General features: G+C 40.6%; 2 protein-coding genes across 3 annotated transcripts in view; one reads left to right on the top strand and one right to left on the bottom strand.

Moving 5' to 3' along the window:
- COPB2 (coatomer protein complex, subunit beta 2 (beta prime)) overlaps positions 1-2,832 on the top strand; it is a 31,904-nt gene extending 29,072 nt beyond the window's left edge. The window contains exon 23 of the mRNA XM_012664086.1: positions 1,467-2,832. The gene's annotated coding sequence lies outside the window, so the exon portion shown is untranslated. The remainder of the gene's footprint in view (positions 1-1,466) is intronic.
- On the bottom strand, positions 121-13,602 carry MRPS22 (mitochondrial ribosomal protein S22). 2 transcript variants are annotated; one of them, XM_012664098.1, is made up of 8 exons: positions 13,409-13,602; positions 10,582-10,748; positions 9,323-9,487; positions 7,061-7,204; positions 6,653-6,736; positions 5,100-5,245; positions 1,441-1,549; positions 121-330 (listed from the first exon to the last, which is right to left on the bottom strand). In XM_012664098.1, exons 1-8 carry the CDS (start codon positions 13,578-13,580, stop codon positions 235-237), a joined length of 1,083 nt encoding a protein of 360 aa, XP_012519552.1. In that variant the 5' UTR covers positions 13,581-13,602; the 3' UTR covers positions 121-234. The 2 variants fall into 2 exon arrangements, with proteins under 2 accessions (XP_012519552.1, XP_012519562.1); XM_012664108.1 differs by having other exon boundaries at positions 10,582-10,745; positions 13,409-13,597.
- Between the last annotated feature and the right edge of the window lie 2,344 nt (positions 13,603-15,946).

Here is a 15,946-nt window from a genome sequence, read left to right as displayed (position 1 = left end):
TAACCTATTTGGTCACAGAATTTTTTAAAGAAATTCATATCCAAGCACTTAAATATATTTCTCAATTATCCCCTTGTAGCCAAGGAAAGTGAGTACGGTTACAGGTTTTTCTTTGTATAAAGAACTACAAATCAGTACCTTTTAATCTTCATATTTTTTTAAGCATTCAGTTCAATATTAACAAAGTTTGGAAACATAGTATTTAGTAAAATGAAAGGTATTTTAAAATTATTTTCAGGAAGCGGCAGAACGGCCAACGAATGTTTCTTGATAAGTTTGCAGTGTTAATTCTATATATGCTCCCTTCTGTGCTTCTGTTTTTGCAAAGACCTGTTTAAATTAAAAAAAAAAAAAAAAAGTTTTAAAGCAATCTTCTTATAAAGTTTTCAATTTTAAGACATCATTAGTAGCAGAGTCTCAGTTAAGTTTCACAATTTTTTTCTGGTTATAAAACAAAACGTAGAAAAAGAGTACCTAACACAGTTCAAGCAGTACTAAATCTAAACACCAAAAGTATCGTAATATGGCTGCCATCTTTTAGCCTATTCTCAGGAAAAAATTAAGGCCCTAACATACATCCTCCTAGACCAAAATGAAAATCATTAGAGAGAAATCTAGAGGATAATTGTTAGAAAACTAACTTTACACTTTAAAGAATGTTTTCTTCAAAAGCATTTTGCTTTATCTGGCTTATCGAAGATTAGGATTAGTACTATAGTTTCTCTCTACTCTTCCTAGTGTACCAGCACAGGTCATTTTTATCCTCAGTCAGCCTTGTTTTGGAGTATGCAAAAAATATTACTGGGATAGAAGCTGGTTCCACAAAACCACGTCTATTCTGAGCATTAGAGGAGATGAAGTTATAAACTCATCTCCCTTTCCCTTCCTGAAAAAAATCATCTCAACTCTCAGCATCTACAGTTCAATCCATTTAAGTCCATGGTTTCAAGAGGTGTACAATTCCAAAGTGAGAGTACAACTAAGCTTGGTAGTATCCAAGCACCATCCTCTCCTCTCCTAAACACCTGCCTGTTTCCCCTGATGTGATGTGACAAGCTGCTCTTGAGGACATGTGCTATTTAGTCCTCCACCCTGTCCTGCTAGGGACTTGATTACCTCAGATACAGCTCAGCCTTTTGAGTGCTCCAAAAACCAAGGCTGCTGCCCTGACTATCCAGACTTCTCTGGACTCCAGCTGCCACCATGCCCACCACATGCCCTACTTTACTGCACTCTTCCCCCACCTCCGTCCCATCTGTTTCTACTGTCCACGCTGAAGAAATACAGAGACTGTAGTCAGTAGTCACACTGATGTTTTTGAGACCACAAATGCTCCATAGTCGCAAATCTATTTAGTTACCATTAAATATGACCCACTTATGAATTCTTCCCAACTCATTTACCACCACAAAACAGCGAATGTGGAAAAAGACCCTTTACCTTAATTAAATTTATTCCCTCAACAGCCTGATCTTTGGCCTCTTGGGCTGACTGGCCATCTGGATGGAGAAGGTGATACAGCTGGACCAAGCTGGTGGCATCATCAATTCTGAGAATGAAAGGGCTTGATGTTATCCATGGGTTTTCTTCATCTGCATCACAGTCCTATAAAAGTGTGCACCAGCTTCAAACTAAATTGCATTTTAGACTTTCCTCAGGCTCGGGGGGCAAGGTGTTGGGTGGGAGGGGAGAGCCTTCAAGTTTTACAGTTTCAAAAGCATTTTCAGGAAAATTGACTAATTTAGGTCTCACACAGATTCTGTGAGGCAGGTAGGGCGGGAGTCACTACAGAGAGTGCTCAATTTCTGAAAGTGAATATATTCCCAATGTGGCTACATTCTTTTTGGAAATGGAGCACCATTTCTCACAGAAACAACATTCCTAACGGTAGATGATTTCCAGGCCAGCCCGCTTCACCAGCATGTAATAATCAAATCCAACTCAGGGGACAGAAATACAACTTCATCCCCCACGAGCAGGAGGTTGGTGGACATAGGGATCTCAAAGTTACCTGTTTTACCAACATGTGCTAACAAATTTTCATCAGAACTAAATTAGTAGATAAATGCCTCTACTAGAGGCCCCCTAGGAGTCCAAGGAAAGACTCCAGGCCATCTGACTATTCACAGAACACATCAAAAATTCACATCTTAGTAAAGCAAATTTGAAATTATGCTGATGGCACTTTTTGTCAACATTAAAACTTTTCAGACTCCCCAAACCAAACAATCACTATCTTCTCAAATGACACCTTCCTACCATTTGCCACCTCAAAGGTTGGGGGGGGGGTAATATAAAAATAACCCTTCCAAAATGTTCATATTTTGAGGCTCTGCTATGTACACTTATTTAGTGAGCTACTAGCTTCTAGTTGGGAGCAGGAGGGCTGAGGACACCCTACTTCAGTGCCTACCCCCAGCTGTCACTCTTTAACCTTCCCTGCTTTCCCATTACCTGAGCTCGGGAATGAAGAGTAGGGTGACAGTGGGAGTAAGGTACAGAATTCCACAAGCCATGGTGATGTGAGAGAAATGCTCTAGGCCTATCCTAAGGGCCATCTACCCTAAAGGCCATTTCTTGAGAAAGCTGAGAAACCAGAGCTACTTGTATGATAAAGCTTTTCAGGGAGAGAAAATAAAAACTGTTACAAATCTATTGTGCTTGTTATTAATCTAACAAAGTCCAATAAATATGGCAACAGAGTACCTCCCGAATAAAAGATGAAAATAATTCCCTTTCAAGCTTAGGCATGTGGCCCTATAAAGAGCTTAACTAGGTCTCTACCTATTAGAATCATGTTTAGTGCTTCACTGGGTTCAGGCTAAAGTGTAATGCCTGTGTCCTACAGAACCATTTAAATTTAGCTTAATACCCAACCCATATTTGAAATTAGGAGCAAATAAATTTACATTTTCAAAAAGATTTTAAAAGGGTTTTAATACAAAACCAACAGTGGGACTTGAGTCTGAAATAAACGTGCAGAATCTAAACTCTGGCTTACGCTCTATTCAGTGCACCCTCTACTGTCCAGCCTGTGATTTGCAGTAAGCTCACTGTCCTGTTCAGAATTACCATAGGGGAGGTTTTACTATAATATATATTACTACACCTCAATAAAGAACTTTAATTTTCAAACTTAAACATTTCTGTGTTGCTCTAATATTTTACAAAAACATACTGTTTTAATAATTTCAGAATGATTACATTCGAGAAACTCTGTAAGTAGAAAATTCATTCATAGGAGATAATACACATAAAGGCAAGTCATTTGGGCAGCCCCATCACCACCGGCCCCCTTCATATTGGGTCTGAAGGATTTGGATTACACTACACATTCTGGCAAAATGGGCTGGCCTGGAAATTGTCATCCTGAGGAATGCTGTTTCTAAGAGAAATGATACTGTTTCCGATGTGGGCTGCAGTTCTTAAGACAATGCATGTAGAACCTTCCAGTACCAAATGCCTTACCTTTGTGTGTATGATTCAGGTTACATGTAGGATATACTCTTAGTCAAAATTAACAGTCTGAAGGTGGCAATAATCACTAAACCCTCTTCCTGTAGTTCAGACTTTAGAGTTCCACAAGAGCTTTTGTGGAAAGTAGTTTTTTTTACTACAGCCATTCCTTGTCATTTTGGCCTTCCTAAGCCAACTGATAGAAAGACGCTCAAAAATAATTGGTCTTCAACAGAATAATGGCCAAAAAACATATGAAAAAATGCTCAACATCTCTAATCATCAGGGAAATGCAAATCAAAACCACAATGAGATACCACTTATCTCCAGTGAGACTGGCCTTTATCAAAAAGTCCCAAAACAATAAATGTTGGCGTGGATGCGGAGAGATAGGAACACTCATACAATGTTGGTGGGACTGCAAACTAGTGCAACCTCTGTGGAAAGCAATATGGAGATACCTTAAAGAGATACAAGTAGTGTACCATTCGATCCAGCAATCCCATTACTGGGCATCTACCCAAAAGAACAAATGATACTCCATAAGAAAGACACCTGCACCCGAATGTTTATAGCAGCACAATTCACAATTGCAAAGATGTGGAAACAACCCAAGTGTCCGTGAATACATGAGTGGATTAATAAAATGTGGTATATGTATACCATGGAGTACTATTCAGCTTTAAGAAACAATGGTGATATAGCACCTCTTGTATACTCCTGGATAGAGCTGGAACGCATTCTACTAAGTGAAGTATCCCAAGAATGGAAAGACAAGCACCACATGTACCCACCATCAAATTGGTATTAACTGATCAACACATAAGTGTACATATAAGACTAACATCTATTGGATGTCGGGCAGGGGGGAGGGGGGAGAAGAGGATGGGTATATGCATACACAAACAGTGCAATGCGCACTATCCGAGGGATGGGCACACTTGAAACTCGGACTTGGGGGGGAGTGGGGAGGCAAGGGCAACATATATAACCTAAACATCTGTACCCCCATAATATGCTGAAATAAAAAAATAATAATAATAATAATTGGTCTTCAGTTTTATCATGAGTCCTAAAGTACAGTATTATTTTCGACTAGAAGCCTGGGAGCACAACAGCTTGATGCTAAAATAGACATTCTTTGCTTCACACTACTTTGAAAAAAAACTTTTTCATGCCCTAAAAATCTTACAAAAGCATGGGATATCTAAAGCGAAAGTATTTTCATAAGGTAAATGATGCCTTTTACTGAAAATCCCTAGAAATAGTCCTACCAGAAAACAAACACCCACCAGAGCTTATGTCTACTTCTTTACATTTCCTATTTAATTTCCCTTTGTGTATCTGGAAAGTTCACTGACACCCAGGAGCACTGGTGAGCCCTGGATAAGTCAATATTCAGGGTATACAGTACAGATCCAAAGCCACTTACTCTTTCAAAGAATCTACCCTTGTTTATGCAACACAAAAGCAAAGACTGGGAAAACTGGGTTATGCTAGAAGAACATAAACTGAGCTAAGTGAAAGCTTCAGTTTCTCACGGGGAAATACACTGTTAGCATTGGAAAAATATCATAGCTTAAATACAGATGAACCATTAGGGCAGTAAGAATGGTTCTTTTACTTAATAAGATCATACTTACAAATCTCTCTGAATTTGGTCAATCAGCAAACCATCAATCTTTTTCTTATTCACAAAATACCAAGCCATTCCACCAAAGTGTCTTGTTGAACGCAAAAGGTCATACTTTCCATGTTTATCTATATCTTCGTAGGTCTGGTGATGAACCTACCCACGTAAAATACAAGTCTTCAGAAATGTAAAAATAAAAGAAGTGAGCATTACTCGATGTACACTGACTAGCATGAGTGCTGCCCAAGAAAGGAAAGCCAGGTCCACATATAGCTGCCTCCTTATCATTAACTAATAGGTACCATTTAAACCATTGCTTGTACAACCCACCTTAGGTGGGATGGAGGGTTTTAGTAAGAAGAGTTTGCCTAATGACAGCAGATCTGCACCTTCTCCACTGTAAAAGTGTGTGGCAGCCTGGAGCAAGTTCTACCAAACATTTATAGCCGTATCAATTACTTTTCAGCAGCCAAACTATTTATTAAGCACCTCTTACATATGAACAGACCACTGGAAATAGTGTATCACCCATTTCTTGGTCACTAGGGGAGAAAAGAAATCAAGAATATTTTTTCACTACTTCCCCTTTCCCTGATCCCATCAACTACCCTATTCCCTCAGCTAATCCATTCCATCTTAGTGTGTTCCTTCAGTTCTCCTTCCATATTGATCTTCCTGAACGAGGACTGATAAGGGCATTCCTCTGTCCAAACGGCTTTCAAAGGCCTGCTGACCAAAGTGCAGATTCCTCAGCCTAGCACCAGAGGTCACAGTGATGTGGCCCCATCCACTTTACAGCTTGATGTCAAGCCACTCCCCTACATACACACTGCATGTAAACGCAAACCAGATGATAGGCCATTCCTCAACATACTTGATTTTTTCCTACCTGTCACTCGTACTGTTCTCTATACCTGAAACACCTCACCCAACTCCACCTGCCACAATGTCTCCTGCCCTTCTAGAACTCTCTTTAAGACCCCTATGAAGCCTTTCCTGAGAGTACTTTGTAACCTTCTCTTAGTGGCTAGCATTTTAAGCCCAAGGAGATAATTATCTGTATATTTACCTAGCACCCTTCCCGCAGTCATATCTGGACTGCTGGCTTTGACACAGCACATGCTCTCCTAGTTCATGGTATCAACTATAATACCCATAACAATACCTTAAACATAGAAGGTACTAATGAATACTTACTAAATTAAGTTATAACACACACACATTGCACTGTGGCAAATTTTAGTAAATATAATAACTTTGTTCCTATATGGTAAATTGAAAAGAGAATAAACTTTGTCACAAGTTTCAGTTCTAACCTTACCACTTACTAGCTATGCAACTTTCAGCAAGCTACTTACTTCTCCAAGCTTAAATTTCCTCATCCTTAATCAAGGATTGCTACAAGGATAAAATACATATGTCTGACACACATCTGTACTCAACAGATTTTCAGACTTTCCCTTTCCCCTTCAAACCTTACAACCAAACTCATTGTGTTAGATTAAAAATCTTACTCATAACCATATTCAAGACTATATTTTAGAAACTATAAAATATACGTACCTTGATATACTCAGCAGAATCTGGCTCAAATTGGGCAACACAGAGATTGAGGACATCGACATGCCGGTCCTGGCTATACATAGTCTAAAACCACACCGCAGAGTTGGAATCAGATTAGAATACAAAAATTCAGCACTCGTCCTGATGCTATGATAGGCCTGCCCATCGAAATATAGGCCACGTCTGTGCTCATCAAGAAGCATAAAGAAATAACATGGGCTTTGTAATTGTTATACCTGGATTCAAATCCTAGCTAAGCCAATTATGAGAGAGAGAAACCCTAGTCAAGTCACCATTAGAAATGTTTATCTGCGTTTAACAAGGCCAAATGCTGGGTAGCACCAGAGCCAGCTAGTTCAACAAAGAAATCACCACTAACTCGAAAATATAAAACCCAAGTCACCTTACCTTAAGATTTTCTTCCTTGAAAATTATTGGTGTCAAAATTCTACGACCTTCTTTTGGGAAATAAACTTGTATCATCCGGTCCCGTTCTTCCCAAGAGGCTTTGCGTAATGTGCCACTTGGTTCTCTGACGACAATAAAACGCTCCTTAAATAGACATAATCAAGGATGAGTTTTTGAGGACTTATTTTTAGTTCCTGTGTCCCAATATAAGAATAATTTGCAATCAACAATATAAAATGCAACTAGGAAACATAAAATGCAATCATGCGTATGAGTTCAAGGATAATTTTAAAGCTCAAAGACCTGGCAAGGTTTGACACTTCCTTCACTAATCACTGCTATGCATCTGACAATCAGAAACCTAAAATAAAAGTATTTAGTATGTACCAACTATGGTGCTAATGTGAGTTCAAGACATTAAATGGTTCAACTAAAAAAAAAGCTGATCTGAGATTCATCTAAATCCATTTTAGAGGAAAGAATTACTATAAGACCTTTTCAAATTATTTCATTTCTTCATCCTAAAGTCTCACCTAAACAGATTTTACAACTTTATAATCCATATTTAAAGTCCCTGGGATAGGCTAGGCATGGTAGCTCAGGCCTATAATCCTAGCACTCTGGGAGGCGAGCAAGGAGGGAGGATCGCTTGAGGGCAGGAGTTCAAGATCAGCCTGAGCAAGAGCGAGACTCTGTCTCTACTACAAATAGAAAAAATTGGCCAGGTGTGGTGGCACATGTCTGTAGTACCAGCTACTTGGGAGGCTGAGGCAGGAGGATCACTTGAGCCCAGGAGTCTGATGTTGCAGTGAGCTATGATGATGTCACTGCACTCTAGACAGGGTGACAAAGTAAGACTCTGTGTCAAAAAAAACAGTCCCTGGGATAAAAGGAACAAGCCCAAGAATGCAGGGTCTTAATTCTACACCAAGACTGACTGGTCCACCTGCCTCTAGTCTCTCCACTCTTCCAACTGCCAAATCTGAGGCCATGGGACTGCTTCCTCCTCTGAATTCCATCCACTGTTAATACCATTCAACTGGCAATTTAACACATGCACAATTCTTGACACTTCTCAGATACTGTCATATAATTGGAAAAGAGCAAAAAATATGCTTTGTAATTCTTTGTAACACCCACAGTGACATACATGGAGCTTTGCACACTGCTGATAATTAATAATGTATAAATTAACCAGATGGTACCCTCAACTTCTCAGAGGTATATGAGTCTCTAAATGTGTTCTGAGCATAGTATAATTAAAACTTTCATCAAGCACTGCATTTTTCCTCAAAATACACAATTTTTCCTCAAAAGAATTTTGGTAATTGGAGAAACCTGAATTCCAAGTTCCTTTCTCCCTTCCAAGTTATAAAATGCTCCCATAACCAGCCTTCATAGCATTGCAAACATATAATAAAGCACTGCACAAAAAAAATTCTAATTAATGAAAACTCTGTGATCTTTATGCATTATGTCAGGTATGCAGATGGCTGGTACGCAGACATGGACATAGCTCAAATCCTGTCTTCTAACTGTAACCACATATGTATAAAAGATTAAGTAATATGGGGTGGCCCTTCTCCCAAACTCAGCATTCTATAGTATTCTAATGTATTTTGTGGGCTGAACTATAAATTACTCTCTTTTTCTTCTTTGCTTACAAAGGCCCAAATAACAAACTGATATATTTTTTAAGTGTCAGAGTGTTACTGGCAATCAAGGAAAGAAAAGCCAGAGAATAACAACTACAACAGAAGAAGTGGTGATGTCCAAAAATTATCTGAGAAACATCTGTCATTCTTACTGAAAACTGTGGAAAGTGAAAATCCTTTGGAAGCCTGAGTTTCTTGGCATCATCGAGGAATTTACAGACAGAAACACTCCATCATCTCAAAAGGCTTCAGCTAAGGAAATCAGTCTAACGTAGGCAAAAAAATCTTTCTCCCATTGCCTTGCAGATGCTTGTCCATTTGTGGTTTGGGAGTAGATTTCTGTCTCTATACCCCTTGTTCTGTCTCTTTGCAGTCAATGTGTAATATACCGTGTCTATAATCTGTAGGGAAACAGTAACATAATGAATGATGTGGGGCTGGTCTGTATTTCTCATCCTTCTTATACTATATCTTCCAGAAGGATCTCACCCAGTCAGATGAATCCTGGTTTGGAAGCATCAGAGACAGCCAGGTCACATAGTCCCTCAAGCCTATCCCCACATGGTATTTCAAACAAAGATCATTTTGCAATTAGACATATACTTACCCGGTGTGGTATGCTGTATGATATATCAGTAAACACATATTTGGTTGTTTCTGTTCCTTCCAAAATCTTATCTTCAGCTAACACATCATTTATTGGTGTTCGTTCTTCCAAAACAGGTGGCATTTTTAATCGTACTTTAGCTGCCTCAACTGCCCGCCTTGTAGCCTAATGAAATGAAAAATATTTCTAGAGCAAAGCCACAAGATTACATACCAAAAGGATCATCTGACAAAAGCAGATACTAATCAAAAATGCTAAAAACTGCAAAGAAAATAAGCTATAGCCACATATCAGTGAGTGAAAAGCCAAACCCGGACTTGTAAGCCCTGGTCTTTGCCTCTGTGGTGTGGCTGAGAGCTACAGGCTCAACTGTTATCAAAACAGCAAAGGAATGCTCTGACAGAGCCAGGCTTCAAAAGCTGCCTGAAATAACGGATCGCATTTATTGGGTGCTTACTCTGTGCCAGTTATGATTCAAATACTGTGAATGTATTTGGCTCATTTAATGCCCACAACTACCTTATGAGCTAGGTGGTATTGTCATCATCTCCATTTTATGGAAGCAAAAATAGAGGCACCCAGATGTTAAGTAAATTGCTAAGAAGTTGCAGCACTGGGATTTGAACCCAGGCAACCCAACTTTAGAACTGATGCTCTTAACCACTAACTATACTGCTTCATGCCATATTGTTAACAGTGGTTACCTCTGAGAGGCGAAAAGGGGACTTTCACTCTTCGTGTGATCTGCTATTAGATATTTGAATTTTTTGCTATGACTATAAATTACTTCTGAATCAAAAGCAAGAGTATTAATGCTTCATACATTCATACATTAAAGTGTTTTCCACAAAGGACTGAGTACCCATGGCTCCAGGAGGACACTGATGCCTGGAGTAGGATGCTGTTCAGCAGGATCTCATAATCTCACCAAAGCTTCAGCCCCAAGGCAGCTCACAGGAGATGTTTCTCCAGGAAGGAAGCTGGAGCAAGCAAGGAAAAGGAAGGATGCTCAGGCTGGTTTGAGAGCAAAGAAAAGACTCTCTGGACACCCATATCTGATCCACATTGCCCTAGTCTGCTCAATTCTGGCCACACTCCCTACCTGCCTACTATAACATTTTTGATCTCAGTTCTGTGCCTGGTACTCCCCCTCACTAGTAACTGTGGAATAACAGCTATAAGCATCTGGAGGGGCCTCTGGAAATCTTGTTTAATCCCTTAAAAAAAGGTATTTTAACAATGTGCCTGCATTCACATACCTCTTCCAACTGTGCCTGGGTCATTAGCTTATAAGTTGGTGGCTTCAGCTCTTGTATAGCTGGCTTAAAAGTCTTCTGCAAGTTTAAGCCTGTCATCTTGATGAGTATGCTTTGAACTTCCTCATCCATAAATGTAGGTTTCTTGATCTCTGAGTTACCAGATTCTGCTAAAATAGATTTTAGTAAATAAGAAGCTGGCAAAAATGATAAGCCACCAAGACTCCTAAATAGAAAAGTAACTTAACAATAAGAACCATTAGCACAATGTCTAACTTGGCACTGCATAATGCTATTAATAGTATCTATAAGATTTAATCATTCCTTCCTTCATTTAAAATTTACTGAGCATTCACTATGCTGAGGATACTCAGCCTCTGCCTTGACAGGCTAATGGAGGAAGCAACAGGAAAAAGTAGTTAATGTAATAATAATGATAATTATAATGGTTGCTAACATTTACAGAGTTGTCTCCTATATGCCAAGCATAACGTACATTTTCAGGAATGCTTACAACAACCCACAAAATAGCTATTGATATCCCAAATTTATAAATGAGAATGCTGAAGCCTACTCAAAGACAACTAGCTATTAAGTGATAGAGCTGCAATTTAAGCCAAAGTTTGTCTGGCTCTAGAGTCTAGATCATTCCCAATCTACCATGGTGCTCCTCAGTGTACGTGCTCCATACAAGGGAGGCATGGGGGCTTGTGTCATTGCAGAGGAAGGAACTAAACATAGCCTGGGAGTAGAGAAGGGCATGACAGGGTCGAGAAAGCTTCCCAAGGGCCTCATCAGGGCAGAGAAAAAAGAGAAGGAAATTCTGGGCTAAGGGGTTGCAGCTAGGAAAGAGGGGCTTGGATTACTGGACATGATACCAAAGAGGCCATCTGATGTTATGGAAGAGACTTAGACAGGAGAAGAGACACAAATCTCAGCTCTGCCTCATGCAGTTTGCCTATTCCTTTACCTAACTTCTATTTCCATTTCCATTAGGAAAGAAAAAGAAAAGCTCACCAGTCACCTTTTCCTCTGGCAGTCCTCTAACTGTTGGTGTCCCTTAGGATTCTGAACGATGTCCTTTTCTCCCTTCAAACATTCTCACTGGATGATCTCTCCTAGCCTCCCATGACTTTAATTATATTTATATTCTGGAAACTCTAAAATCTAAATCTCTGGCCAAGATCATCTTCCATCCAATTACCTAATGGACATTTCACATGCACTTAAATATTGTCAAATCAAAACCAACCAACTTTCTCTTGTCTCAAGCCTGCTTATCTTACTCTTCCCTATCTCAGCACCACCCAGTAGGTCATTCAGGCCAAAAACCTTACGGTCATTCCTAACGTCTCTCTTACCCTCCAGATCTAGCCAAAAGCAGCAGTAATAACAACAGTAATGATAACAGCTGATATTTATTAGGTCTTTACCATGTGCCAGTACTTACTGAGCTAAATATTTTACATACTTCACATTTAATCCTCACAACCTCATGAGGTAAATAATAACCATTATCCCCATTTTACCAAAAAAAAAAAAACTGACACAAAACATACTGATCGATATCCCTCATAAATTTCTCTTTAATCCTCCATTTCCCACTGTCAGTACCCTAGTCAAGGCCATCCTCATCTCTTGACTTAGCCTCCCTGCCTCCATTTTGGCTCCACTACAGATCATTCTCCAGAGAGCAAGCAGCATAATCTCTTAAAAATGTAATTAAGATCATGCCCAAGCCTAAAATTCACTAATGGCTTCCAACATCACTTAGAAAAGAAGTTAAGGTGGCCTGTTTACAACACTATGTCCCCCACTAGATGATGTGCTCTCTGAAAACCAGAACCCTGTCTTATCTCTGACACTCAGGGTCCCTCAGACTGCCCAGCACACAATAGGTGTTCAGCTCTACTCTCTCCTCGGACAATCTCGCCCATTCGCCAAGCTTCAGTTAGCATTTGTACTCCTATGTTCTTCAGTTTATACCTAACTGCATACTGAATACACGAATCTCAAAGGCAGCTCAAAAAAAAATTTTTTTAAGAGACGGAGTCTCGCTGTGTTCAGGCAAGTCAAATTTAATGTGTCCAAAATAGGTTTCATTCTGCCTCCCTTCCCTTCTCCTGACCTCATCTACTCCTGCCCTCCCGCAGGCCACCCTCGCCCTCCGTTTTTTTGAAACCCGGTTCCTATAATTAATCTTCTCCATCTTGGTATAAATGGGACAACCCTCCACTTAACTACTGAAGCCAGAAACTTAAAAACAATCTTGATTTTTCCTTTTAAACCTAAATCCAAAACCATAACCAGGCCTCATCAATCCTACCACCAAAATCCTACCCTCAAAGACCTGCGTTCAGTCTCATTTCTGGACACCTGCTTATGCTGTCCCCTCTGCTTGGAATGCTTCTTGCTTTCTTCTTAGCATCGTTAACCAGGTCTTGGCTTTGGTCATATTTTCCAGGAACCCAGTTTGAGTGCCTCTGCTACGTGCGTCCCCTATGCTCAGCCCGAATCACACTGCACTGCCAATTCCCCAATGAGCCATGAGTTCCCTGAGGAAAAAGTCCGTGTCAGTTTGCTACATCGCCTAGGCTTGGCACTGTGCTCTGCAAGGAGGACTCTGGCATTGTTGGCTTAGTGAGTGAATGAATGAACAAACGTAGGCGATGACAAACTCTACAGGTACAGAAGGAAGCCGACTAAGTCTGAGGACGCGCTGCGAGAAGCGACAAGTGCCGCAGGGGCCGCCGCGTGGTTTTCATCGGCCAGAATCAGGTTCTAAGTCTCCCGGGAGAACGCCCCAGCGAACGTCCAGCAGATAACTTACCCGCCTCGGAGCCGAACGGGCAGCGTGGCAGCCCCACTTCGAAAAGCGGAGGCAGCGGCTGGAGCAGGGTATAGGGCCGGGGCTGGGTTCGGACCCGGAAATAGAGTCGCTCCGAACCCCGAGAACCTCTCAGGAGGCTCCACAACGACACGGACATTTTGAGGGTCGCCATGATTATCCGAGACCGCTTGCGCCGGTAGCCGCTAGGAGCGACTTCCTGTTCACGCCCAGTTCGTGCAGCATTCTGGGAAATGTAGTCTAATTGAGGGCGGGGAGCTCGGAAGCCTTCTGCACCTTTATATAATAGATTGTTCTAAACCGCTTGTTCACAAATAGAGGATGTTCGTCTCTCTCCCTAAGCACAGAGCTTAAGTTAAAACTTACACCCCTATGCAATTTTACCTGGGCCTTTTATACTTTTGTATGATACTAAATAATACATTTCTACTTCATGCCCAAAACTTTTCTCCCGTCCCCAGATTTAAATCCTACTATTCAACTTCCCAAACTTCTCACACACACTCCAAATCTAAATCCTGATTCCGAGCCCTGACTACCACCACCACCACCATTCATCCATCTTATTCTGTCTCATAACTTGCTCCTTTCCTTTATAGCCCTTTTTGCAATTTGTGATTATTTTGCTCATTCATCTGCTTATTTATTTTTCTCACCCCATGAAGACAGTGATTCTACAGATTTTATTGCAATATCACCTAGCCTAGTACATCTATGTGTACAACAAACATTTGTTGAATAAATGATTGACTAAATGATGCTTTTTATTCTTTCCCAACTGTCCAGGATGTGCAGGTCTTATCCTGCCCTAGACTATAGGTTGGTGCCTATGCTAAGCATATCCCAAGGCCTGGCAAAAGAAGGTTATTCAGTAAACACTTGTTTGAATTAGCTGAACCAATAGAGTCACCTTCTAACCTCATCTCTTTTTTTCCCCACTCCTCATTAAGAATGCTGTTTATGAGCTCATTACTGATTTGGGTAGGGGAAGGGGAGAGCCCTAGGTTTGGCACCTATTTGGGTACGACTGCTGCCCTGCTCTTCCTAACACTTCCTCTCACACCTATGTGATAGCAAGTGTCAGGGAGTGGTAGCAGAATGCTGGAAGATTTCTCCTAGCCATGCCTTTTCCCTGAGAATTGACCATCTACTACTTTCCCACAGCCCCTGCTGAGAGGGCAGGGCTCAGCAGCCGTGTTTTTCTTATAAACATCCCCCCCCCCGACACAGCTGATTGGACAATGGGTGAACACTTATAACAGAAGGAATGAATCCATTGGCTGATGTAATAGTTTCTTGTGGCTACTCTAACAAATTACCACAAATTTGGTGGCTTAAAATAATGGAAATGTATTCTCTTCCAATTTCTGCATGCCAGAAATCTGAAATCAGTATTACTGGGCTGAAACCAAAGGATCAACAGAGCCCTGCTCCCTTCAGGGGCTCTAGCTCTAGGGGAGAATCTGTGCCTTGACTCTTCCAGCTTCTGGGAACTACAAGCATTCCTTGGCTTGTGGCTACATCACTCCAGTCTCTGCCTCCATCTTCACATCAGCTTCTCTCTTTTGTTTGTGCCAAATCTCTCTCTGTTCATCTCCCTCTTATAAGGATGTATGTGATTGCATTTAGGGCCCACTCTGATAATCCAAAGTAATCTCCTTATCTTACAATCTTTAATCACATATGCAAAGACTATGTTTCCATATAAGGTAACATTCACAGGTTCCAGAGATTAGGATGTAATTATCTTTGAGGGTTGGGGAGAGATGGAGGGACATTTTTCAGCCCACCCATCTGAACAGGCACTGAGTAGATTTTCTCTCAATAATTCAAACTTAGATACATATTATAGAAACTATAATTGATGGTGAAAGTTTGTAGTAAATAACTATTCAGAGTTTGGGCAGAAGCAGCCTTTTTCAATGATGTGCTTACTGACAAGTGAGCAGAAAAAGCCAGTCTGCAGAGAAAGTAGCAAAAATGGAGCAGATCTTCAGAAACAGGGATGGGAGATTGTGCAGACAGAGATGAAGAAAGGTGCTGTCTTGGCCAGACAGCCTTCCACTTTCCTTTCACTAACCTCCTTTACTTGGTCTACAGTGAGTTTTACTCACCTGGAGTAACAAAAATTCCTGGTTCTAGCTATAACCTTGGGCAGACGCCCACATCTTTCAGAGCCTCAGTACCTCACCTGCAAAATGTGTATAATGATAATACTTATCTTTCAGACTTTAAGAATAAAGTACTTTCAGGATCTGATTCCTGGTGTTTCATAAAGGGAATGTGAGAAGGTTGTGTGGCAATAAGTTGGTTATGTTCTCCTTTTTTAGACATATTTCTCAGAATGTAGGGTAGGTTACTTTCTGAGGAAGGTATTCAGAGGTTCTCTGGTTGCAATAGACAAATTTTTCCTGAGTAAAACAGAGATGGAAGTGATTGGAAAGGTGTTGAATATCTCAGAGTTAGAGGAAAAGTTGAACAGCCAAAAGTTAACAGCCAAAGATTAGGAAAGACTTTAAG

The sequence above is a fragment of the Propithecus coquereli genome, unplaced genomic scaffold (assembly GCF_000956105.1).
Source record: "Propithecus coquereli isolate 6110/MARCELLA unplaced genomic scaffold, Pcoq_1.0 Scaffold12, whole genome shotgun sequence".
NCBI classification, from domain to species: domain Eukaryota; kingdom Metazoa; phylum Chordata; class Mammalia; order Primates; family Indriidae; genus Propithecus; species Propithecus coquereli.
The sequence above is the reverse complement of the archived record's forward strand: the minus strand, read 5'-3'. Positions and strand labels throughout refer to the sequence as shown.

Excerpts from the sequence above, each read along its gene's own strand:
- MRPS22 (XM_012664098.1), bottom strand. The coding sequence starts at position 13,580 with ATGGCGACCCTCAAAATGTCCGTGTCGTTGTGGAGCCTCCTGAGAGGT. Across the intron at positions 10,749-13,408 it reads CCCGTTCGGCTCCGAGGCGG|CAGAATCTGGTAACTCAGAG; the intron begins GTAAGTTATCTG and ends AATCTATTTTAG. Across the intron at positions 1,550-5,099 it reads GACCAAATTCAGAGAGATTT|AATTGATGATGCCACCAGCT; the intron begins GTAAGTATGATC and ends TTTCATTCTCAG.